The sequence below is a fragment of the Haliaeetus albicilla genome, chromosome 5, assembly GCF_947461875.1.
Source record: "Haliaeetus albicilla chromosome 5, bHalAlb1.1, whole genome shotgun sequence".
NCBI classification, from domain to species: domain Eukaryota; kingdom Metazoa; phylum Chordata; class Aves; order Accipitriformes; family Accipitridae; genus Haliaeetus; species Haliaeetus albicilla.
The window spans coordinates 7,575,432-7,602,385 of record NC_091487.1 but is presented as its reverse complement, the minus strand read 5'-3'; the positions used below and the strand labels follow the sequence as shown (position 1 = coordinate 7,602,385).

The window sequence follows — 26,954 nt, the reverse complement described above, 5'->3', positions numbered from 1 at the left end:
ACCATCTGTTCCTTACTGGAGCTCAAGCTAGGAAGAGAAAGAGAAGTTGCTTTTACTTGATTTATCCTGTCATCTTACCATCAGACAGGCAAGTGTCCCCTGCACAGCCCCCGGCCCTTTGGCCACTTTAGCCCTCAGCTATTCTCGTTTTAGTGTGTTCAGACCTGGGTTTATCTGATACGGGAGGACGCACTACTAAGCACAGGACTGCATCGCCTGGGTTAAACTACGCAAAGCCCCAAACCAAAAAGCATTTGGCCCAACCCACAGTCTGAAATGGTACTAACAGAGCCTGACTGGGATTGGAACTGGTCCCATCCTGGACCCAGCTGTGGGTCCCAGCTGTACAAATGTAACCAAGCAGCAAAAAGAGAGAGTTGATGTTATTCTTTGCAGTGCTGGCATACCACAACTGGGACCGAGCAGGGCTACAGCAGGCCATACCCAAATACGCATGCTTTGCTGCTGGAACCCAGGTAACAGTATTCCAAAGAAAACAACTGACTGTTCGTCCTTTCCAGTGCTCTGGGCCAGAGGATGTCAGAGGTGTTCTGCAAAGCACGTCAGAAAGAAACCTTTCTGTATAACCAGACTGTCAGTGCTGACATCTCCCTGCTCCAGCTGTCCTGTTCCACCCGAGAAGAGGTCTCGCTCTGCCCCTGGCAGATATGTGAGGTCAAATGGTCAAATCGTCATCTTGGCCAGGAAGGCCTCTGCAAAGCAGACTGGCTAGCTGATCCATGCTGGCTGGTCTATGCCTTGATGCTTGAGCTGATAGGGGAGCACTTTGGCAGTACAGAAGGAAAAAAATATAAGCAAACTGCCCCCCTGAGTACAGAATAATGACAAATAAAGAGAGAGTTGCATATGGGACGTAGCTTCCTGAGAACAGCCTCCAGACCTGGGAGCAGAGGCTGATGCAGGGAGGCAATGATGCTCCGATCCTGTCGCAAACACAAAGATGCCAGACGTGGACAGGAAGGAAAAACTCCTGCTGTAGGATCATGGCAGGAATTAAAAGACTTTCAGTGGCTGAGCGTCGAATAGATAACGCAGGCCCATAGCTAATACAGGGAAACAAAGAGGCACGGGTGTAACCAGTACATACTGGCCTGTAAATAACAGGCTACACAGTGGCAAAAGCAACAGCTCCTTGCATTTACCTCCCAGAAAATCTAGGAAGGTTTCACTTAATGCCTTTCCCTTTGTCATCAGTTTGACATGTACTCTCCAGCAGCAGGTCTGGCCCAGAGCAGCCCAGCAGAAGCTTCTGTCGGTCAGCAGCTAACGCTCAGCAGCCACGCAGGCACCTGAGGTGCAGACAAGGGGCAGTTCTGGGGCTAATATAAACCAGCTACGTGAATTGACACTAACGCAAAATCTAGTCCCTGTGCCTCAGAAGGAAAACCTGTTTTTCTACGTGCTCGCACACACGTCATAGGAAGACCCTCCCCGTAGTCAACGCTGCAGCCAGTAATTCCACTCCTTCCTGGAAGCTGGCACACCTTGGACAATGTGCAGGGGGAAAGTGGAGGTTTTGTTGTCCCAGCCAACAACTTGTTCCTGGTGGGCAGCAAGTGACAGTTATTTATTCAAGCAGAAAACTCAAGCTATCATCTCAGCCGTGGGGTTCAGACAAAGAGAATGAATGAATGAATGAATGAATACAGAGCTCACCGATAAATGATGCCTCTTTCATGGAGAAACATAAGGGCTGAAATAATTTCTGCAGCATAGAACCGGGCCCGATCTTCATCGAAGCGACGCGACTTCTGAATATGGAACATCAAGTCCCCGCCATTTACGAACTCCATCACAAAGAACAGACGATCCTTCACACACGCAAACACAACAGATATGAACAACGTTAATCATATCCTCTGTCAGGCTTAGAAAACTCTAAGTAAAACTATTATCTCCCAAACAAAAACAGATTAAACACCCATGAGACATTGGGGTGGAAAAAAAAAAATACGCTGACTTTTTCAAGGAAAGATTACGTCAATACTAGGAAGATCTGTTAGTACCCCCTTGTCCTGCGCTCCCCACAAAAATTTTGTCCCCAGTAATGAAATTAATTCCTGTTCACGTGTGGATTAGGCATATCAGTAGGTGTATGCTCAACACTAACTGCCTCCTGGAGGGTTTCCCAAACTGTCCTTAGCCTGAATCTGCAGAGGATGATACCCCTGAGTGAACACAAGAGAGATCTGTAAAATGTCACTTGCTCCACACTAAACACCGCAGCTCTCGGGGGGAAAACACTCCATAATATGATGTGCATAACCAGACTGCTCACAGACTGCAGCTTCACCACGACAGCACAAGGGCTCAAGAACAGCAGTGACGATGTTGTCTCGAGGGTATCCCGACACTAGTTCTGGAGAATGTGCGTTGTTTTCCAGAATGGGATTTCCTGCCATACACTTGCACAGCAGCTGCCTTTTGGGGCTTCAAGATTTCGGCTTTCCTCTGATTAACCTGCAGAGACCTCTGGGTGGTGAAGGAACTGGTAAAGATGAAGTATAAACCAAAGTTTCTGCTGGGCAGAGAAGCAACCTGTTCAATAAAGTTCAGCTCATTAACCACAGCTGCTGGTCTCTGAGGTTTCTTTTTTGGCTTTGTTCTGGTTTTTGCAAAAGCCTACACATAGGGAGGCACTTGCTTAAGCTGCATGCTCAACCGTCTGGGTATGGGTTTAATGCGTGCAAAAGGGGTGCTCGCTTAATTGTGAGAGGAAGGACACACCGTGATTTGTCACAAAACTAAACCCTAGAATTGTTGCAGTCTGGTTCAAAAATTGCCCCTAGTAGTTGTTACAGGACATTCAGTATCGATTGTTTCAGTTTTACTCTGAATACCAGGAACAAGCAGACTGGAAAAGAGGCATACAATTCAGTTGCGACCAGTCAGCCTTTTAATGGTACTATTTGCACTTCTTTTCCCACAAGCCCCTTCCCAGGTCTGACGTTAATCATCTACAAGCTAGTTTTAAACACTCTCTAAGTTTAAGAGGATAAGCATTGTTATGCTCCACTTTCTGGCAGCCAGCCAGCTTGAAATGACTACTGGTATTAACATCTTGAGACGCACACAGCAGAAGAAAAGCAACCAGGAATCCTTTCATTCCTCTCTGGACACAAGCAGGAAAGCAACCGGCTCGTGACAGATGAGGACAGCTTTCTTCTTGTCATCATCGTGGGCTCTGCTCAACGGCTCCTTCCAGAAGCTAAGGTAGATGCGTTCCCAGCAATCTCACAATACTACTGCGTGTAGCACCAAAGCCACGTGTTAAGTGCTATCTCCAGTCCATATAAACAACAATACTTCATTGTTTCACTTTGCTTTTATTACAGGGCAGCTGAAAGACACCCAAGCTGGCTTGTCTACAGCAGCAGCCTAAGCCAGAGCAGCACAAACTCAGCAAACCCACCAGCGACCTTAGCTCTTCAGTCCACATCAGATCTCTAATGCCACGTCTTCGCTGCAGTTGGTTAAACTGGGTCTGGCTACGCTGCGCCTACCTGCTCAGCAACCCTCCCTCCAGCTGCAGCGCAGATATCACCTCTGCCTCGCCAGTCAGGCCAGCTTTTACATCTCCTTGTTATTCTTTCCCACCTCCTTCCTTGCTGATCTGCCCACATGCCACGTGCTTATCTAGCCCAGCTTGTCCAGGCATCTCTTCAAGCTCATACTTAAAAGAAATCCCTCTTGCCAGATCTCTAACAGGAAGTGATTTAATTTACCAGCAACCTGATGAAGGAGGTGTGTGTATGTATTTATGTAATAGATATGCTTGTATAAACACGCATACAGTTAGGTGAACATGCATACATTTTTCTTCTCTTTCCTTATAGGTGAGCTTCAGGGAAACAAAGTTAACTCTCCCTATCTTAAAACATACATGTCCTGTTTCTCCAGTGCTGGCAAAACTCCACAGCCCATCTCAGACTTCTGGATGGACTCGTCTGTACTATGATGCTTAAAGGAAGATACTACTTCTTTCTCAAATGTTCAGGTGAGCACAGAAACAGCTGGTTTTAAAATTCACATCACTGCTGACGTGGAATTAACAGCTTTTTGTTACAAACAGCTCTTGCTTCAGACTAACTACAAACCTGAGCAAGTATCACTGCATGTGTTACATGGTGCTCACAAGTGTGACAGCTAACGCCTCACCTCCACCCATGGTATGATTTCACAGGTCAAGCATAAATATGGATTATTTAATTACCGAAGGTCTCCCATTTAGGCCTAACAGAACTTTGGACTACCCATGTTTAATTTTTTTAAAAAAGAGGTGCAGCTAATTGTCTGTCCAGTTTCCTAACACTTAGAAATCCCATGGGGTTGCTGAAGAAAAGAGCAGGATGAGTATTACAATTTATTTGTAATACAGCATTTGTGCATTGGCCTGCTATATACCTGGCAAGAATTATTAGAAAGATCAGCACTAATGACCACCCCTTGGGGACCAGGATCTAAAAGCCAAGCAAGGTCTTCCATTTTTACTCCTAAGCAAGGCCATTAGCTTGCCAAACTGCAAAGACCCACTACTCTTCCAGGAATCATTGAGAAGTGAAATAAACGGTGGTATTTTATGAAACAAGGCAATTTGCAGCAGGCAGAGTTAAGAGTGAATAGATAGTCTAAAAAGGGGACAGGAAAAAGAAATCTTAAACCAACAGATAGCTCAGATACTTGCAAATTTGACCGTAAGAGTTACATGCCTCCTTTCCTGGGGACTAGCAACAGGAATTAGGAGGAGTTGAAAGCTGGAGTGTTTGATAGGGCTTAATGCTGAAATCCTCGCATTGCTGTTTTTCTATTTTGCATTGTTCAGAAGTCTTCCCTGATCTGCTATCTCTGACGTCAGCAAAAGTAAGAAAGAGCATTTGAGTCAACAGGAAACGGTGATGCGAAAGCCTTCGCAGCAGTGGCAGCCACATGAGGAAGTCACATTGCACCATTTCTGGACTGGGATCGAGATGAATAAGGCTGCAAGCAATTGTTACTGTAAATTAAAGAAACACTCGGAGGAAACAAATGAGGTCTGTGGGATCAGGTGGGTTCACTTCAAGGCTGGCCTACATCTAGAGATTAGCTTTGCCAATTTTAGTGCAAGACAGCTGTTTGGTTTGGGTTTTGGTTGTTGTTTTTTTTTATTTGTTTACATTTCAGTTTGCCATCCCTATTTGTTCACCTATTAGCAGGGCAGGGTCTGTTGGAAGAACATACTATGTCCTAAGGACAGTGTTTGATAGCAATTACATATACCTGCTTTATTTGTTTGTTGTCTTAGCGGGGTGTTGGTGGGGCTTGAAGAGAGTCCCTGACTGCAAAAGCCACAATACCGGTTACAATCCACACACTGGTTACTGCCTGTTGCAAACACAAGCACCCACCAAAATCCAACTCAAACATCACTTTAGCCCTTTGTCCCCACCAGCTCTATAAGCAAGCTGTTTTGAATCCTCATACCTTTCCTCTTCATTATCACGGTGGGGGGGGAATATATCCAGATTTTATTACAAGAGCATCCTTTCCCTCCCCATGCCCAAAAAAGGCCAGTGTGATGGCTAACTTCCACCCCCTTGTAGTTAAGTCTCGTAGCTGATGTCCATGTACTACTCACACAAGACCAAAGACCTCCAAAGACAGCTAGGGCGAGAGCCTTATCTCCGATCGCAGGCTTTCATACTAAGTAAACAGGACAGGGCAGCCCCATTGTCCCAGTTCAGGCAGCATGGAGGGAGGAGATGGGGAAAGACAAGCCTTTCCTATGTGCAGACATGAAAGAAGATAATAGCAAAGCTGCCTCCCCGATCCGCCACCCTACAAGAGCTGCTGTGCCAAGGGCAATGCGGAGGCCAGAGGGGACTTCTCCCAACAGAGTCACTGGTGGAGGTTCAGGACACCCACTGGAAAACAGCAACGGGGCCTCTCCAGCCTCCAGAGCCACCAGGGATAGCCTTGGACAAACTCTGCACGTCCCCGTCACAGCAGAGCTCTTCTAGACACTGCTTCTGCCCACGCTGATTCCTCTGCAGGACAAGGGGCTGAGCCGCCCCAGCAAGGACACATCCCAGCAGTAATTTCACCCAAGCCTCCTCTTTAGCTGACAGCTGCCATATAAGGAAGAATCTGGACGATATGGAGACCTGGTTAAATGCTGTTTTGAGCAATGGTCCAATTTGGAGGGGGGGGAAAAAAAAAATCAAATCAGCCTCACTCAGGAATTGTGCTAAGTTTGCATTTCATCTTTCTAGAAATAACTCATGCACACAAGTCCTTAGACAATCAGCTTTGGGCTCAATCTGAGTTCACTGAAGCCAAAGGGTTTCCCCAAGAAAACAGTGTTTTGGCAGTTTCTGCTTTGCAGAACAGAAGGCAGGCTTTCAAAATTATCTCCATACAGAGACAGCTGTGTCATTGCTTCCCAGCAAAAGTTTATTGTTTCCAAAAAGAGTAGCAGGGCTTAGGAAGCTTGCAAGCAAATTATTACAAGATTATTACAAGAGCTGGCAGGCTCCCTCAGTGCTCCCGATGTTCCTGTTCTTCCTTCGTGGTCCACAACCCCCACACAAAGCAATCTGCCTCAGGTCTTGCTGGGAGCACGCAAATAAAGCGTGCCGTCTCAGTACCAGGCTTCGGGAAGCCACATGTCCAACTCCCCCAGCAGCGCGAGTAGCCAGCCGTATCTGGGTCAAGTCACGCCAAAGCGCAGGACCCGGAGGAGGAATAATAAACAGGTTTGTTTCTCAGTATTTATCTTCATAGGAGTAACACAACCATAAGCCGCACTCAGACGCTACTCTGGGCCAAAATGCCCCCCCCTCCATACCCAGCCCTTCGGCCAAGGCAGCGCCGCATCCTTGCAAGCTGCCTGCTGCTCCCAGCTAAGAGGTTTACAGGAGGACAGGCTGTTCAGGGGAGTTGTACATGGCAGTGTTTCAAAACCAGAGAGGATCGCAGGCGTCGTGAGAACAGGCTCACCGAGAGGGAATCCCTGAAACAACCTTTGCACACACGCACACGTACGCAAGAGCTGAAGCGGATCTAATGAGCTCAGCCCCAAATTTCTGGACAGCGTCAAAGCCACACTCACCTGACCGCGACGGAGCAAGACACGAACTTGTGCTAGGTGAAGATTTGCTCCTCTGATTTCAAATCAGAGTAACTACATCAAGCAGAGGAGAAGAAACATCTCCGCACCACGCTTGCTCAGCTAGAATTACATGCACGCATTACTGACGCTTCTTAAACACGGCCGCAGCGATGACTGCCGTGCCGCTCCGCTCGCCGCCGTGGCCCAAGACTCCCGGACAAACAAGGCGGTGGCGAAAAGGCAGCAGGTTTTACGGCCATCTGCTAGCTGATTTTTTGGTGCTCCGCTAGCCGTTTTACCTCTCTGCTTTGGCGACTGCAGAAGTACGCGCCAGCCTCAGGAACCACTTCTGCCTAGGAGAAATCAAGCCACAGCAAGGGAGCGCGGCGCACACAGCCCTGGGGCTATCGAGACAGGGGAGATCGCTGCGTGCGCCATCTGAAAGGCTGAGAAAGGGAAGGTTTCTTTCTTCTGCAGGCTTGGGGTTTTGTTTTGGTTTTTTTTTTAACAGCTAGAAGGAGCTGCCATGAAAATTAAGCAAACTCAGGAAGGGGATAAGGTGCGTGTGGTGTCTCCTCTAAGCTGGGCAGCTGCTGAGCACGCTTCTGAGAAGCACAGGTCACTTCCCCATACCAGGCTCATTTTTAGCTCTTTTAACAAAAAGACACCGGCATCATTGTCACAACTACCGGAACAGGGCAGTTATCACCAGTTATCACTTACAACCGCACTCTGCTATCTGACGCTGCTGATAGTGGGCATGACACAGCCTTTCCTACGCCGCGGCAGAGAGGCACATAAACGTCGCCTAGAGAATAGCAAATTGGTTCTTGCCATTTGCATAAATAAATTCTGCGGGGTCCCTCGGGGTAAAGGCTGCCTCCCGTGCGCATGTGTGCGCAGCACTGTATTAACGCTGAGCTCATTCCAGAAGAGCTGAACAACGACAACCGCAAGCCAGGGCGAGGTGATGGGAGTTGTGGGTTCCCACCTGCCCCAGAAAAAAAAAAGAAAAAAAAAGAAAGGAAAAAAAAAAAGAAAATGATGCATCTAACTACACCCTACAAACTTCTGCCCCTGTTTTCTTAACTGCGTGGCTGAAATTTCAAGCTCACAGGCTGGACAGCTTTTATAACACACAAATTCAATCATTTCTCTGAAACAATGCATCCTTTGGGATATGCGAGTGAACCATATGCGCATCCTTCCTCCTCATCCCCTCCCCTTAAGATGCTCTAATTCACAGCAGGATTACATGATTACCTCATCTTTGACCAGAAACTTTTACTCAACATACATGCAAAAGGATTATTTTTATCACTTTTTCACTTGTATCTGTTCCATTAGAAACAAAACAAAAACCCCAACGAGGAAAAAAGAAAAAAAAAAAAATCTCAGATCTCAGGTACTAGGTCAACCAATTAAATCACGTACAAAAAATGTCTGTGTAATCCCAATTGAAAAAAAAAAAAAAAAAAAGCCAGTTTGGCCACCATTAAAACAAAATATCCAAAAAATACAAAACAAGTTGAAAGAAGAATTAAAATTAAATCCTCCCCTCCAGACTTTTTAAAATGGCATAGAAAACTACATAAACACTCCTTCCCACCTGAAAGATCAAAAAAACAAAGGGCTGGCTGAACTTAGAGGGGAATAAATTGAGGAATAAGGAACTAGAATGTATCAAGCTATAGACATCACCCGTTAATCAAAGATTTATAGGACATCTGCACTCCTCAGCTGGCTGCTGGTATCATGGTGTCTCAGAAGAGAGTAGCTCTGTAAAGATCATGCTCTTTTTACAGCCCTCAGTTCAGAAAAAGAGCTACTGGAATTGCTGTTTCCAGACTGGAGTGACCAACTTGAGACAGCTCTGGCCTGTTTTTAAAAATACTGAGCTCTGCAGTATTTGCTGGCCTCAGACTGTGCTGGGGAAGGCTAGAGACCTCTACAAGCTCAGCCAAAGGTCTTCAGGAAAATTAAGAGTGTCAAAACACCCAGAGGCCACTTGGAAACAGCTTGTAATGAGGGCTTTGTGGATCCATCCCCTCACCTTAAGCATTACCTGGAAAGCAATACAGATTCAAAGAGACTGAAACCTAAAGCACCACTGGGTCGCACCTCAGCTAGTTACCTCTTTTCTGAGCTTTGATTGCCTTTTGTTTTTTCCCTTCCTCCTCAATACTGACTGGCACCTGCTCGCTCAGGCTGCTTGTGACTTGGTTCCACTTTGACCCCTTTTTATGCCACGACTTCCTCGATTTTAAGTCCAAAGAAAAAAATTAGTTTCATATACTGTGGCTAACCATAAGCAACAGCATCTGCTTCAGCTACCCTTGCACTAAGCTTGATAATTTGTCTAAGTTACAATCTCTCCCATAAGCCACTGCAGATGGAGACAGGCATTTTCTCAGCTTCATAAAAAAATGCAAGTATCCAAAGTCCCTCAACAGCCAGGGGTGGGAAGTTACACTCAGGAGCTACAACACGATGATGGCAGCTCACCCTTCAGCTCATGTTTTCACTTCAGCTCGTACCACCTCAGTATGCAGCCTAAGTGTGGACACCCAGCAAAGTTCACAGATAAAATCAGAAATGCCAGTCTGATCTTGTTCCGTCTTCTGCAAGCAAAACCACTCTGCCTACAAAAAAAACAAACCCCTGACCCCGTATGTTCCTGCAACGAAGAGACCACTGCAAGGTGTTACTGTGCACTTCAGAGAAAGCCGAGCCTTTCAGACCGGGCTTTAGAAGCCTCACACATCTGGTTTACCGGCAACTTGGGCCGGTGTGCCAGCAAAGACGTCATGGGGTTTTGGTGCATGTGAACGCGGTAAAACCACAGAAAGAGACAGTTTTGACCAGCCTGCCTTTATTCGGCACTAGACAGGACAGGAGCCAGAGAAAGGCAGAAAACGACTGCCCCTGCTGTGGTCGCAAAGCCAACGTGAGGGCACCGCGGCATAGACCCCTGCAGAAGCTGCACCGGAGAGCCGAGGTGGAGAGAGGAAATTCCCCTGTAGCTCCCTGTCCAGCAGCCCCCCAAAAACCTAAACTCACTACCCCAGGGCCCCGGGTAGAGCAAAACTCGAGCTCCTCCGAGCCTGACTTCAGAAGGACTCTGTAGCAAGCCCTGCGTTTATGGCCAGAAGGCATGCTAAACTGTACCAAGCTTTTTGGAAGATGCCAGGCCCAGAAGCAGGATGTCCCCATCGACATCTTCACTTCATTTTGACTGGCAGCAACAACGCTGAAGCGTGCGCTGGTCTTCCAGCACAGCGGCTTGGGGCTAGCAACAGTCTTGATGCTCAAGAACAGGGGAAAAAGTCTCAACGCTTGCAGAAAAAGCATCCAAGAAGCGCATTTGGCTGTCGGGTATATGCACATATGGAATCATGCCTCCCCGACATGCCAGAGAGGGAAGGCTGGGGGTTTAGAGCCTGGGAGATGATCAAAGCTGTCCTCTCTGCTCCCAAAGGGCTCCCTCTCAGCGCCTTTCAAAGAGAACATCAAAGAGGCCTCACCGCTTCCTTACCGCCCACCAGCACCCTCCAAGGCCTGTGTCAGGACGCTCGTTCATCTAACCAGAGCCTCGGGAAGGCTGCCGCAGCCTTTCCAGCCTTCCTCACCTCCACCGTGCCAGGCTCTGCCCCGGGGCTGCCCTGTGCTCTACCCATCTGGTGACAGTGGAGTGGCTGTGGACAACCAGGCTGACGCTGGAGATGCCCTGGAGGGTCCGTGACTGAGGGACTCCCCTGGACATACAAGGACACCTAGACCTCTCTGGTGGCATCTGGGGACCGACGGGTGGGTGAGCAGCCAGCCAGCTGCCAACTGCTCAGTCCCACCACTTTGGCTGGTGGGCCCTCACTTGAAAATTGTGCCCCCAGCAAAGGCTCCAGGTTAGCTCTAACACTTCTAGGAGGTGAAATACAGGCTCATCTCTCTAAACACCTGGGTGATCCATGATATGATGCCCACACCGACCCTGGGAGAACGGCCTGAGTGCCCCGAGAGCCAGCAAAGACATGGAGAAACCTTCCCCTTCCATGCCACGAGCGTGACATCAGCCCGCAGCTTGTAAAGGGAGCAGAAAGCTGCGTGCCGGCCAGCAGGCTGCCCTCGTAAAATGGGACCAGTTCAAGGATTATGCTGCCCTGGAGTCCCTGAGCCAGTCCTTACTGGCTTCGATAGCACCCCTGCTAGCTATTATCTCAGAAGGACGCTCGTTATAGAAAATCACATCCTTCTGCCAAGTTCTCGTGTCTCACTATTTTTGGAATGACACAGGCAGGCTCTGTGCCTCAGCAATCCTCAGCAGAGCCACACGGAGAGCAAATCCATATAACGATCAAGCTAGTAGGGACAGTGCTGGAAACAGCATTGCCTGGGGTGACAGTCCCCTGGAAGCACCCTGCAGTCATGAGAAAAGGGATAAGGGCAATAAACATAAACCCCAGAAGCTATTTGACACTATTTGCATGGGAAGCTGATCTCCCCCAGCCCTTTTCATTCTTGCATACGAGTGGAGACAAAAGGATTTAAAAGCAAACCACCTGTGCAGGAAGGATGGTTCCTAAACCCCAAAGAAGACAGGACCTACTTACTGCAAACTCATTTTAATTAAAACATTCCAGGATCCACATTCCCCAGGATTAAATTACTGACTTAGCTATTTATACATCTAGCCTCTTTCACCTGTTCTAGGACAGTATTGTTGAGCTGTTGGATGACACCAGTGTCAGGTAAACGGAAACGAGCATTTTTTGGTGCTTGTGACCCCTAACGCAGGATCCACAATTATCCACAGGTCAGCCCCAGCACCTGTCAGCAACTCACAAATTACTGAAGCAGGAGCATAATCCTCTCTGACACTAAAGGATGATTCTAAGGCCCTAGAAAAAGCAGAGGTAAATGGCTTAGGCAAGGTGGAAAGATCCCAAGGTGAGGCTTTCAATTTAAAAAAAAAAAAAAAAAAATTTAAAAAAACAGAGTTGTAGTGAGCAAGGAAGACCTCACACAGATGCAGCTGGAGCAGGATTTAAACTGCTCCCCCCCAACCCCATGAAGGGAGCAGCAGGACTCCTTCCTTGCCTTTCACACAAAAGGAATCTGGAGGTGCAAGTCCAAAACTGCCCAGCCCAGCGCCGGGCACGCTGAGGGCCACGTCCAGCCTCTGCCAGCCTGCTGTGGAGCTAATATTTCCTCTTTAGGCTCTGAAAACTGTCACCTATACCAGGCAGAGACAAGCCTTGCAGCTCCTACCACCTAGTGGCTGCACTATTTCTCTGCGATGGAGCAAGGAGGCTGTTGGGAGGTCAGGCAGCCCCCAGCCCACCCTGGGCAAATAAAGCAGCCCTTGCTAGCGGGTATCACTTATGCTGCAGCTGAGACTATATTAGGACCACACTGAGCAGAGGGGCAGCACAAGAGAACAGAAAAACTTTCTGAAAACCATCAGCAGCTCATGGAAGCACAGAAAAACCTCAGCTAGCTCTAAAACAGCGAGCAAAAGCAGCAGCGATATCGAAGAACTCAGGTAATGCACTGCTGTTTCTGGTACTTGTGCCAGCTCAGGTAATGCTCGATTACTGGTACTACGCGACATCGCACTGTGCAGCGCAGACATGCCCCAGGCTGTTTAAGTTACCCCTGGGCTGCTTAACACAGGGGAAGAGTTTGCTGGTTCGGGTGGAGTATTATACAAGAGTCAGAATTCAGATGGCTCTAGGTCCAGCCAAACCCTCAAACCCTTTGAGCTCTCCGTCCTCAAACTGCTACAGCATTTCAGGGGCTTCCGAAGTCCTTCCTTTCCAGTTTCCACAATTTCCTCTTGAACTTGGAAGGGGGGCCGTAACTGGACGCGCCTATTCTAGGTGCAACCTCGCCAGTGCCAAGCAGAGGGGATAATGACTTCCTCTCTCAGCTCCTGTACATAAAATCAGTACATAATTTAACTTATGTGCAATGAGACTGCACTGCTGGCTCATACTGAACTTGGCACCAACCATAAGCCCCAGGTACCTTCAAGCTGGGCTACTACCCTGCCAGTTAGTCCCTGCCTGTCTGAATGAATCTTATGGGATCAGGCTCTGACTTTGCTTTGACAAATGGTAAGAAGCCTCAAAATGGCTAGTTGTTGAAAAATTCCTAAAGGCAGGCCCAGCAGGTCATTATTAATCCAGGATCTCCACAGCAGACTGGAGTGATGCTTTGTTTTTTATAACACAAACTGTTTATACCATGTTTTCAGAGTTTGGGCTGTAAGTGTGATACTATGATGTGGTTTCCATGTAATGGCAAGTGAAACTAGGTATTGTTTTGTGTAACTCTGTCCCCAACTCCAAACATAAGTAACATTTTTAAATATGGCTGCAGGCTGACATTTTGAATAAGTGGTTACTATTTTATTTTTATATACATATATATATATTCTTTTCTGCCAAGTTCATGTTAATGGAGGAGATAACCCAATGGCATGTAAAGAATGAGCAGAAACCCTAAGTACTGTATCAGCCTGGTTAAGACCTCCTGCAAGGACTCTGTCCAATGAATACCCTGCTGTTGCAATCACTTCTCTACTATAGCAAAGCGATTTAATTATGCCTTTATAAGCAATTTAAATCTGGTTATTCTGGATTGAAGTGGGTGTCACCGAGTGCAGAACACGGGCAAAAGGCACAATGAACCACATCAGTCTGAAATCTGCTTTTTCTTTTGTAAACGCTTCCCTTCTTGGTTTTGTTTATTATTGGCAGGAAGTGGTTTTCTGTTACTGAGAATCAAGATAATGAAGCAAGGTGGGATTCAAGTAAAAGAGGAACCTGGGAAAGACTGGAAATAGCAGGGTCCTGCTATGACAAGCATCACTCCCTTAGCACCCTTTTAGAGACTGACCAGCGCTGTGTTCAGGGCCGCAAGGGCTGAGGGGTTCTTCCCTCCGCTCCTCTGACAACAAGCTGGTCCAGAAATTCCTGTTCCAGGCTGCTCTACTGTTTAGCAACCTCCTTTTCATTTCCAGTCTAACTGTATCCATGGCCAGTCTAGACTCATTTAATCTTAGCCAGCATCTTGACAGCTTTGTTTCCCTCCTCAGTGTTCGACATCTGCAGACATCAATCAGATCCTCTTTTTGCTTTCAATTTGCTAGTCTAAACAGGCTGAGTTCTTTCCTTTTTTCCCCCTTTGCAAAAGACTGCAGTTACTTCATCAGCCCAGAAGACCTTGTCTGCACCCGTAGCAGATTGCATTCATTTCTTGAACATGACGGACGGCGCTAGCACAGTGACCTTAAATCCTCCCTAAGTTCATCGGAAATACTCTACACAGCCCAGGAGCACATGTGGCATTTTCACATGTACATTGCAATTCAGTAGGCAAAGCCACAGCAAAGAGCATAGCAACGAGTGGCAAAAAACACTGCTATCCTGCATCTGACCTCAAACAGCATGCATCAATACTGGACATTTCTGATATTTTACATGAGAACTTCAGGAAAGCCATTAAAATTTGGGCCCTGTGTCTTCATATTATGAAGACCAATAAAAGAGGAGTTTCCTTGGTTACTAGTGACAACAGTGAGCTTTAAGTTTTGTTTCTGCTATACAGCACAGCTGCTCTGTGAACCACATAAGCTGTATATATATATAAAAAAAAATCCAAAAAACAACAAACCACCTCATTTCTATTGCTTGAGCCTACCCAAGGGCTCCACCCTAAACAAGCACAACTCAAACTCCGTAGCTGGCTGTTGCCTCACCCCAGTGAGAAGAGAAATGGGTGGGTGGCAGGATGCATTTGTCTGCCTTTTTTTTTTTTTCTCTTAGTATTTTGGGTTTATGTAGGAGGAGTGAAGCCACAATTAAAAGGGCAAGTTTCTCCTGCCTCTTCTAAGAGGAAAACAAGCTCTATTACCATTTAGCAACGGACAAAAAGCAACTGGAAAGAAGCCCAGGCAGCTTGGAAGAGCTACACTGCAGAAAATGCTTTGGTCTTAATAACAGCTTAGCTCAGGGACTCCCAAACTTACCTTGCTGGGACACAACTGTGGCACTGCTTCCATCACAGCCACTCCTCCTTCCACCACACACATCAGCAATAAGCTCCTACCCACACGCATACACCAGGGGAGGCTCTAAGCTGGACAGGCAGCACATACACAGTCCTCTGCTGAGGTATACATACCACAAGTGACAGCAATGCTATCATTTGTCTTATCTACACAAGAAGAAATACCAACTGTATATGGATCTCATTCAGTGTCCACCCATGCCTCTAAGCTCCTTTCCAGTAATCCCAGAAGGATCTTTCATTCACTTCTGAGCAGTATATAAAGGCTGGTAGATACAGCAGGCTGCCCCTGCTTCCAGGTACAATTCATTGAGTTTGCAGATAATTCAATTGCAAATACAGTCCTGTTAAAATTCAGGTAGCAAGACAGCAGAGCCTGAGATCCCACAGCAACTGGAGGACACTGCAGGGCTGTAGACATTTGTGCATATGCATTTGGAAACATTCAATAGCACAGACATGTTTCTAGGGAAGACACAAAGAAAAGCTTCCCTGTTATTACCATTTTGTTAGGGAGCCTAGAACGAGCCAGGATTTTGTTTGCCAAATGCCCAGCAGGTGTTAGAGGTGGAGTATAGCAAAGTGCTCTATTCATCCTTGAGCAGAGAGGTTTCTCCTGGGTCTAAGGTGGACATTTATAACAGGCCAGGGAGCAAATACACAGGGGAGAGCCTCTGTCCTGAATGTGCCAGCCAGTATCAGGAGGAAGGCTGTTCACTGCCCAGGCTATACTTACAGGAGTCTGGAAGCAACAGTAGAGCTTGGTGAGGAATGGGTGGTTCCTTGCTAAGGAAAGGATGCGTTTCTCAGTCATGGTGCATTCAACATCGTCATCTTGGAGAATGACGTCCTTCTTCAACACCTTCACTGCATAGAGCTGCCCACTCTCTTTCATCTTGGCAAGCATCACCTAAACCAAAGGGGAGGGTGAATCGCAAGGGCTGAGCCCTCAGTCTCTACGAGCAACACAGAGCCTCTCACACCTTCTCACGCTAGAAAGGTCAGTTATCTCATGACCAGGCTTGTGGATGTGAGCGAGTCAGCCTGTTGGTATGGGCATCAGTGTACAATCGATGACACATATGCTACTGTCTGTAGCAGGCTTCTCCAGACAGAAATACCCACACACATTGCTCCAATGTCTGGCACGGGGCTAGCTGGTCAGAGTTCATCCACTGTGCCAGGGCAAACCCCCTGAGCAGTGCCATCCATCCCACTTTCCTCCTCAGTTATCAACTTCAAATTCACTGTTTCATATTGGCTTTGTGGCAAAGCAGAGAAATGAAACCCCCACCTCACTGTATTTGAAACCACTGCCTTGTTTCCTTTAAAGGGAAAGTTTTTACATGCTCCAAGAAAAGCTGCCCAAACGAGTGCTAATGCACCCACTTGCAATTTCAGGTATGGGCCCTGGCATGCAGCTGCTCCTTTAGTTGCTAACTTTTTTGGTTTTTGTGATATTCACTTTGCTGTCAGCTTGCTTTCTTTTCCCTTTTCTCCCTGCTCTCTGTAACCAGCTTTGCTGCACAAAGTATACTCCACTGGACAGCCTGTGTGCCACATTATGAAATAACTTCATCTATCTTGGAGTTTCTTAAATCAGGAACGTGGGTTTCCCCAGAAGATCCATGAATAACTCTCACCTTTCCAAAACTGCCCTTTCCCAATACACGAAGGAAGGTTAAGTCTTTGATCCCAAGTTTGCTCGCTGAACTTTCACTAACGTTGTTGCCATCTTTCAGGCTGCCTTTTCCCTGATGTCTCAAAGTAGATCTTGAAACCAGTTTCTGCAGAAGAAAATAAGTAAGTATCAGTCTGCATAGAAATTGTACTTTTGCCTTAGAGGTACTCACAGGTAGTCAATCTACCAATCTGGGCATTTAGGACCTGGTTCAGATGCACTGTACAGCCACTGGAACAGAAGGCATGTTGGTACCACCACCCCGCACAGCTCCTATCTGTGACCGGCCAACCTCGGCACCGCACGGAGCTGTGCTGAGACATCAACACTGGTTCCCGACCTGGGCATTTTAAATTGTAAACCCACTGCCCAGTAGATCTAAGAAGCAAGTCTGACTCTCTCCATCCTCACTCCCCAGAAAAATAAGACAATGAGTGTGGAAATCCAAGTCTCCTATCTAACATCAGAGCGAGGAGGACTGCATAATTTCTGCAATATGCAAAGTCCTGGAGAGATCTAGAACCCAAGCAGATTTCATCTGAATCTCTTAGTTTTCTATCTGATTTTAAGCCTCTTACTGAAAGCCCAGTTCAGTGGGACCTAAACTTCAAAATATTTTTCTTTTCCACACTGGGCTGCTGGCTTCCTCCGCTGCTGTAATTTCAATGGAAGGCTGTTCATTCCCACGCCGGCAGCGAGGTGTCTGTATTTTCAGGAATTGTACTGGTATTAGCACACATTTCTAGAGCTCCTATTTTTGCAGTATATGAAGATCAAGTCAACCTCCAGTGCCCTCTGTTCACAGCTCTGCAGGTATGAGTATGCATGTAAGCCACGTGCACTTTTACTCAGTTTATTAGCCTGAACAAAGTCACACGGACTTCTTGAGCTCCACCTTGTGACTACTTTGGTGTAAAGCAAAATTCTTCCTGCTCGGAAGACTTGTCTCACTGCCACGGAAGTGGCAACCCCAGCCATGGGGAAAGAACTAAGAGCATTCAGGACAGCACCCAGCAAAACTCCCAAGAGATTTAAGCTTACAGCACAGTCTGAACAGTTACCTACAGCCTTTAGCTCACAAATAATGAGAAGAGATTGTTAAACACCAAGCACAGATTTTTATTTTCCTGGTTTCATCTTCTTTTGATGTGCAGATTATGCAAAGAACAAATGCTAACAAGCGCTGATTTTTACAGAACTGAGAAGGGAGTGTGAGACTTGTGTTTCCCTGTAACTCCCAGGGTAACTGTCCCCCTGAACTGCTACAGCATGAAGAGTGAAGATAAGACAGTGTGCTACGAACCAAATGAAATCAAAAGGGGCAGCACAGCCTAATGAGCATGCTAGGCTGATACAGTGTGATGTGGCTGACCGATGTAGCTGGCTAACTGTATGACAAGATTGATCATGTCTGGCAACTATGTTTTGGGTTTTAATATTTTCTTTTTGGTCAAATAGACCAGTATTTTATTATGGGTTATTGTGGTCTCAAGCAAACTCACTTTTCGAAACTGCTCGCAAAGGAAACATTACAAAAACTGACTTGTTATCAAATGGCAGCTCTGATTTCCATTACCATGTACGAGCATTTTCACTTAAGCTCTTACAGTGTGTTTTAAACTCTCTGAATAGATTCAGATATACAACAGCTGGGTTTTTAGGATGCCTTAAGTACTGACAAGCAGAAATTGTACAGATATGTCCCAACCCTGGAAACAATCTCACTGGGACCCTCTCTCAGACAGCAAAGACCAGAGGTGACATTGTGTTGACAGGGACCACAGATTTTACCCGGGGAAACTGTAAAGACGAGTGAAATGGTTTTCCCAGACTCACTCAGAAGAACAGTGACAAAGCTAGAAAGAGAACCTAGGCCTCTTGCTGAGCTCTTCTTTTGCTCTATCGCAAGCCACATAGGCAGACAGAGCATTTGTGCTTGTGGTAAAAGTAAAAAAAAAGTATGGCATGAATTATATTACATTGATCACTAATTAGTTAGTGGTCTTATTCTCCTCTCACTCATGCCAAACAGATAAAAGTGTGAATGGAGTCACACCACTGTGAAACATAAGCATACAACAAAGCAACACCTATAGATGAAAGCCTCCACTAGGGTAAAGCTGGATATAAGACATCCATTTCCCAGGTGAAGTCTTTGCCACAAGCCACAGACAGTAACAACCTACTCATGCAGTCAACCACCTAACGCCATCTGTCATAACTGAAGTCTCTGATTTCTCCTGCACCCATATAAAGACTCAGTTGTAAATGTTTAAATGGGAGGGGAGGAGAAAGAGAAAAAGACTCACCGAATTTGGGGAAATGCTTCCTGGTTGCAGACCCATGCATGCCAAGGTTTTAGCAAGCTCTGCTGCGTTCACCCCACAGTTCGGTGCAACATTTGCTTGGCATCGGATGTGGACATTCATTTTACAGACTGACGGGGCGATGGTAGGGATGGAAAGTAAAAACAAAGGAACAATTAAAATAACTCGGAGGGGTTTACTGCTGAGAAATAATTTAACTGTTCTGCTTCAGGAAATATACCCACCTGGATCTACTGTGTCTTTAAAGTAAAGGGATTTTTGCCACTGATCTCAGCAGAAACAAGATTAGGACCCTCATAAGAGAACAAACTCCTGAAAATCAGGAATATACCCCAAACTCTCCAAGTAGGATGCCACATTGCCTGAAGCTATTCATAAGCACGTTTGTCAGGTATATAAATACCATTGCAGCTATGCCTGCAGGTAAAATTAGAATTTATAATGCCACAGAATTTGCAACAAACTTCCCCTGTATTTGCAGGTATCTAATTTTAAAGACATATTGTTCAGTGGGAAACTAAAAATCTTTCTTGCTCTCATTCATGGACACACACACACCCTCTTGTGGGAGATGAAGGCAAATGTAGACTGTTAGATTTTACAGTCTGTATCACTGAAACAAAAACATAGCACCAGGACATGCTTTGTCATCAATTATCAGCATGACAGACAGGCTAGTCAACCTAAAGCAATGACCTTTTTTTCCCCTCAGATGCCTTGTTTGTTGCCTTACCTCCTTAGCTGAGGAAAAACCTTCAGGTAAAGGGAAAAATGAATGCAGGGAGCAGTGATACCCAAGAATATTTTCAATAATGCAAGTTAAACAAAGCTGTGCTTAGAGGGCAAAGTAGAGTCCCTCTGGAAGCCAGAGATTAAAAAGTAAATCAGTGGGGTTTTAACTCTTGCAAAGATGAATATTCATTGCTCGGCTTTCTCTTGAAGATTGCACAAATCAAGCTCACACAGTGCATCAAGAGTCTAAAAATATATGTATTTTGTGAAAAGGCTACAGTAAGAAGCTGCTCACTTTTACACTGTAGGCCCTGTCGCATGATTCCCCAAAGCAAGGAACCGCAATGGTCACAGAAAGTCGGGACTTTGTAGGTGTGGACGCTGAACTTATGAGGAATGTTGATTCCAAACCTCTGTTCAGTCACCTGAAGCACCAAAAGAAAGGCACAGATTTAAAATTCGAGTACATATATATAAGCTGACATTCATTTACACACAGGCATTTAGGTGCAAAACTTTGAAAATCATTCCAACTCAAAAAATACCGCAATCCATCACCTCACTGAGGCTTACTGCAAGTGAACACAGAGTGACCAACCTCACCTGCTGCGAGCCTGCTCTGGTTTCCTTGCTGGGCGGGCTGGACTACCTAACAAAGCAGATTTTAAAAAGGGGTGCCTAGCCAACTTTAAATTCTTAAAGTTAGAATTAGAAGTGTGGACTACCTCATCACAAACCTATCGCACTGAAGTGCCACATATAAATTATGTTAGCTACAGCATTTTGTAACTAAGCAATTTTCAAATTATTAACTTGCATACTATGTGCAAACATGTAACTTTAGGTCAAACTGTTGATTTTATTAAATGTAATACAGCATAGTTTTCCCAGCTCCTCCTAAAATTCTCATTCCTACTCTCGCCCTTCTTGTTATTAACAGTCTTTCATTTCAGGCCTAGATTTTGCTTTATCGCTTCTGTCATCCCCTTTTCAACCTTTTTCTTTTCCAACTGTGAATCATTCAGATCTCAAAGACACCTTACAAAACATCATATCAGCTGAAGAAACCCATCCCCATTGAACCTCTTCATTACTTTCCATCTTGTGTCTTGACGCGAAGATCCTAGAAGACTGAGAGGGGAATCCACCACTTCACAAAGAAAAGTCAGAGGTGTGACTGAAACAATGAGTTTGCAGTGAGCGGTGCCTCCTCACCTTTGTCTTCTTTTAAAGTAACTTAGAGGTGTTATAAACCCTTAACAATCCTAAAAGAGGGGTGAGGCGATTCACCGGGTAACTTGCACTTTAGCCTTAAGCATTTTAACTTATTTTCATCTGGTTTGGCAAGGGGTCATTTTAAGAAGTCTAGCTCAGCAGTTCGGAGGCAAGAAAATAATGAGCAAAGGCAATTGCTTATCTGCACTGGAAAGAAGGTTTCTGCATGGCACACCATACAGAGCTACCTCCCAATTAAAAATATTTCAATTTAATTTTCCTTGCACAGTTATTAAACAATTTCCAGTTATAGAAATGAGACATGCAAGGCGCAGGGCAGTTTTATACAGCCCAATATCAGCAAGAAGGAAAACCTTCAGAAACACAAGTTATGCAAGGGTTCTTTATTACAACATTAATTTCATCGAGTAAAGGTGTGGAGCAATGACTAAATGGGCACTTTAAGTTACCAGAAAAAAAAAAAACAAAGAGGCATAACAAAGACCAGTGATTGGATTTTAAAGCCAAAGAAATCCACATTAAGAACCAGGCACCAAATTTTGATGACAACACAGTTAATCATGCAAGAAAATTACCAAGGAAAACAGTGGATTTGCTGTTTCTTGATGTCTCTTCCAATGAAGACATCCTGTCTTCCTAACCTATGTGCTAGTCCCACCAGTTACTGGCATTAACAGAAGAACAACCAGAGGATATTGCATGGCCTTTACACATGTCCGTATCACTCTTTCACACTTTTAAATCCATGAATAAAGACAACACAGTAAATTGTTACAGGACAACCCCCAGCAACCCAGACAACCCTGAAGTTTCACAAACTATGATGACCCAAAATAACCAATGTGACTTTACCTTGAGATCAGTCTTGTTAGTATTGTTTTGGCACGTGCAAGCTGTAACAATTAGATGATGGCAGCGCTTGTGTACAACGCAGGTGCATACTAGGAAATAAAAGAGGTATACTGAAAAGAGCTCTTGAAAGACTCAGAACACATCAACCCACCAGCTGGGTTCTTTAAGGCTCAGCTGTATCATCAGGACCCAGTAAAGATGTGAAAAATAATTGGAGACTTGGAATTTCCAAAATCTCATAACAGATCTGGAGATGCATCTCCAACCCATTGCAACAGAAATTCTGCACCAGGTCATTCATACAACCTAGAAAGCAGTTGCATATATAAAATATGGGTGATGCACACAGAAACAACAGTGTGTCTTCTCAAATGAACTAAAAAAAAAAAAGCTCTTGAAATAATTATCCAGTGGAGAGTATTTCACACAACATACACAAACAACATCAGAGAACACAGGTCTGAGATACCCAAAGCCATCCCTACATCTCAGTGGCATAGTGCTTCTTACGCTGGATATCCAAGTGAGTCCTGCCCAGGTTAGTTTGTCATTGAGGCTCAGTGCAATGCTTGGGTCTGGGAAGCTGGATAAGTGCAGCAGAATGGTACTGTGTCTAGGCTAATCAGCTAGCCCCCATCAAGAGGGCTAATCAGCCCTAAAGCAGAGTTGGGCTCTCTCCACATCTAAGGGCCATAGCTACCGTCTACGTAAGGAGATTTTTGTAATGGAAACTGCAAGTTGCAGGTACGTTGCAGGGTCCCATGCTATTCTGTTTGTTGCTGACTTAAGCTTGCACTCATGAAGGGCTATCAATAGCATTCACTTTCACCCAGAAATTTTATGTAGGATATCCTTTTTGTTTACATGCAGCTTCCTTTCATATGAGAACACTAGTGCCCTATGACATTGCACAAGAAACAGGCTATGTTAGAACGCTGTGAATGACCACGCACCTGTGAGGCAAGTAACTCTGTCATCTTACCACAGAAAAAGGGAAAGGCAGAACAATAATTAAGTGCAAACAAGCACCACATACATCTATACAGCCATTCAGCCAAAACATGCATTCAGACAAAAGTGCTGCACCAGCCCACAAGGCTGCCCTTTGAAGTCACATCCCTAATTTCACTTTGTTGAACTTCATAGGGAGAGAAAAGGAAGAGGGTGGCCACCATTCCAGTAGGGTACTTTGTGCCCCAATAACAGCTGAAAACTGTCCTGAAGGGACCCTTGATGTCTCAAGCCTAGCTGGGTGTTGCACATACTCAGCAACTCAGTGGATCTGCACAGGATGAAACACACCAACTAGACCCTTAGTTGTTTGCGTGAATGTAGGTGCTTGCTTTCTGCATGCATGCAAGCCAACAGCCTGACAGCTGCTCAAATGCACAGTTTTGGCTGGCTGTGGAGGAAGAGGAGCAGTGAGAAGCTTGTAACCGCAGGATGTCCCAGCAGCACGGGAAAGTGCTCCTGAAACAGCACATCCTACACACACGCATCGTGCAGGAGCAGAGCACCTTACCTTGGCACTGGTATCCCTGCTTCCCAAACACGCCCCTGTTCAAAACAAAATATTAATATAATTTAACATCAGAAAGCCAGTCTTCTTGCAGATCATTTACAGAAGACAGCACCAAAATGCAAGAGGATCCCAAATGACCAGGCCCCTGGGGCAAAACTGCCCAGCAATAATGGTGCAATTCAGCACAGGGGTGTGGGAGCATAACAAAGCACTGCAAGGGCCACAGCTTACAGGGCAGGCTGTCAACATGCATGTTATTTGCCCCCCCCCCCTCTAGTTTCTGAAATACCTCACTTTATTACAACACACACCACATTATGAGACTGATCCCAGCAGCCCACACCCTGTTATTATGTCTCCCACTCCATGCTCTTTTGAGACATATCGAAGTTTTTCTCCCTGCTCTGCCTACTCCCCCACACGTATCACCCCACACCTCACACCTCTGATGGCTTTTCTCTTCACAGGCTTTTTTTCTAGTCTTTCAAGCAACTGTTTTTTCTCAGCGTAATCTCAAAGCTCCACTCAAGTTAGTATCTGGGGCCTTTCTTCAGAGTGCCTGGGTTACTTTTTCCCCCCATGATATAACATCTATGCTTAGAAGTGAGGGACATTGCCTCATCCCCACTCCATCCCAGTTTGTTTCCAGCATCCAAGATACACATCACCTCTGGCCTCTCTGCAGTAGACTCCAGTTTGAAGCATAAATGTGCCCTGCTAAACATAATGGCCAAGGGGAATCGCATTGGTGGCCCTTGGTGAAGTGCTCGGTGACTGATTCAAGATCAGGGGTAGCATGTCAGTCCCCAAAATGCAAAGGGATGGGGAGCTCCACGCCACCGCGTTCGAGATGTTCTTACCAGATGAACTCCCTGCAGTGCGAGCAGTATGTTGGCTGTCGCAGGTAGGTAGCCATAAATTTGTGCCCGTTCACCTGATGCACTCGCCTTCGCATTGCCCGCTGGCGTTTCCGAGTGAGGTTCTTAAAAATCCGATCCCTCTGGAGCGTTCCTGTGCAGGGGGTAGAAAAAAAAAAAAAAGCAACAAAACATTAGCATTAGCATGCACAGTTATTACTCCTGTTTTTGCTATGGCACAAAATGCTTTCAAAGGCCACAATTACATCCCTGGTTTAAAAGTTGGGGGACCATGGTCTAGAATGAGACGAGCATCTGGGACAGGCAAGGAAGTTAACTGCAAAGGCCCCTTTAGCTCAAAATTACAGTCTTCATCTAGAAATAACTGCCTCTTCCCATCTTCCTCTTGCTCCTCTCCCATGTTGAGACATGTCACTAACCCATTAATTCCCAAGCTGTAAACAGACCAGAAGCTCAAGGCTAATGAGTTGTAATAACTCACAGCTTTTAGGGCAGTAATTCCTGAAAACACGACTGCATGCAACCAACTGACCAGTGCCCCCGCTTGCTGAGCCAAAGCAGTGTCTTGCTTGGTGAATAGTATTTATCCACCTTCGGTATTGTCATGGTACACTTCTGTATCACCATTTGCAGCAATTTTGTTTCCCATCTTGGATAAAAAGGCACAGCCTAATTTGTCAAGGGCTGTTACTTGCTTGATATGTGCCACTCAGCTTTCTTTAAAGTGCTCATTTTCCAAAGGGTAGGTAATATTTTAAAGTTCTGGGAAGCAGGGAGCCAGGAACTGCTGGCATTCAAACCTGAATTGTCTCAAAATCTAATTTCCTTTTTTTTACTGGGTTTAGTTTGGCCATATAACAATTTCCTAGCAAAGCTCAATTTACACAAAACGAGTCACTCCTGTAAGAACTGAGCTCTAGATCAAGGAAGCCATTCCCATCCAGCAGCAGCCATCTGACTTGCAAATCACAGCCAGCTGGTTTCTGGGATCCTTGCACAGACCAGGTCAGACTCAGCTGAGCTTCCCAGATCAAAGCCTCATCTGGGGCACACTCGCCTCAGAAGAAAGGAAGGAAATTTGCAGTTTTCAAGTTAGTTGCTTTACAAAGTAAAGGCCCCGCTTACAAGTGCATTTTGGGGGGACACACTGGAGTCTGCTAGAGTGATTGTGCACCGACGTACGTACTCGTTACTCATTCTGGGTACGGACTGGATGCAAGACAAACGCCAGCTATTGCCAAACCCTCTGCATGGATGTAATGACAGAGGAAGGGACAGCCCGACTATAAACTTCCCACCCATCTGATCACCCCAGAGCGGCAGAAGTACCCAAACACAGCTGTTACCATCCCGCTTCATTTACCCATAAAAAGAGGGCAGAGCATTTCCCTGCTTTCAACTATCTTTGTCGATTAACCACTGGGGGGGGGGAAAGAAGGAAAAAGCTGTCAACCTGATCAAGGCTTGAAATGTAAGAGTCCCACATCACAGGCACATTTCCCACTCCTCTTTGTAGGAGTGGAGATAAGGGAAGCCATCCCGTCAGTACTGAACCCAGCCACTTCAAAGGGCCGCAAGCCACACGATGTATTCCTCTCAGTACTCTTGCCACACAGGTTTAGAAGAAAGCTGGCCAGAAAGCTCAAGGGGGAGGGTGGGGGTTCTGCTGCGTTCTCCCCTGCATTTGTACATGCGTCCCCTCCACAGGCACTAATGGAAACCTCCTACCCCATGGCATAACCACGACATGGAGCACAGCTTAAGACAGCTTGCATTTATTTTTAAAATGGAAGCGCACGCTATAAATTAGGATTTCCCCATTAAAACACAAAAAAGGATGTGGTAGGGCTGATCCAAGCACTTAACAGAAACCTGCTTTCTTCACTGCAGAGCTTCAAGTAGCTGGGCAGACAGACTGGCACAGAAAAGCCTGCCTTTCTAGGGAAGTGCTTAAACATGTGTTTAATTGTCACTGAAGTCAACAGGATGGAGGGGACCACCAAAATTACCAGACTGAATCAGAACATTGGTCCATCTAGTTCAGCATCCTGCCTCTGTCAGTGGGCAACCAGAAACACCTGACAGCAAGATGGAGGAACCCTGCAGCTGGGACGTAATTTGCCTCTTTCCCACACATGAGATGTCATTTTGATCTCCAGAAGTGAGAGCTGATGTGCGGAGGTTTAATATCCCTTCCAAACATTCAACCATCATTACAAAATTTCAATAGCCTCGTTATTCACATAGGAAACATAACCAAGAAAAACTTCAAGACGTCAACCAGTTCATCCTTCTTCCGCAAAAGAAAGATCAAGACCCGGTTGCTTTTCTGACCCCAAGCCTCCTGCAACTTCATGTGAGAATTAAAGAAAAAAAAATAAAATCCTTATAGTATTACAGAATTTGCCCACCTTTAAATTCAAGAGAACATGTCCTTGATCTAGGTTTAAGCATACACTTTAGTGTTTTCCTGGATCAGGGCCAAACACTTCAAATGGCAAAGTATCCTGCCCTAGCATTCAGCACATACAGGAGATCTTCCAAGGCG

At 45.8% G+C, this 26,954-nt stretch overlaps 1 protein-coding gene across 2 annotated transcripts in view; it reads right to left on the bottom strand.

Moving 5' to 3' along the window:
* PRKCH (protein kinase C eta) overlaps positions 1-26,954 on the bottom strand; it is a 119,921-nt gene that overhangs the window by 45,849 nt on the left and 47,118 nt on the right. For both annotated transcript variants that reach the window (XM_069783216.1, XM_069783217.1), the window contains exons 3-10: positions 24,389-24,539; positions 23,529-23,563; positions 22,007-22,095; positions 20,214-20,343; positions 19,169-19,296; positions 16,822-16,965; positions 15,915-16,088; positions 1,678-1,832 (exon numbers count right to left, since the gene is read on the bottom strand). In XM_069783216.1, the coding sequence (XP_069639317.1) occupies positions 1,678-1,832; positions 15,915-16,088; positions 16,822-16,965; positions 19,169-19,296; positions 20,214-20,343; positions 22,007-22,095; positions 23,529-23,563; positions 24,389-24,539 (1,006 nt within the window). The remainder of the gene's footprint in view (positions 1-1,677; positions 1,833-15,914; positions 16,089-16,821; positions 16,966-19,168; positions 19,297-20,213; positions 20,344-22,006; positions 22,096-23,528; positions 23,564-24,388; positions 24,540-26,954) is intronic.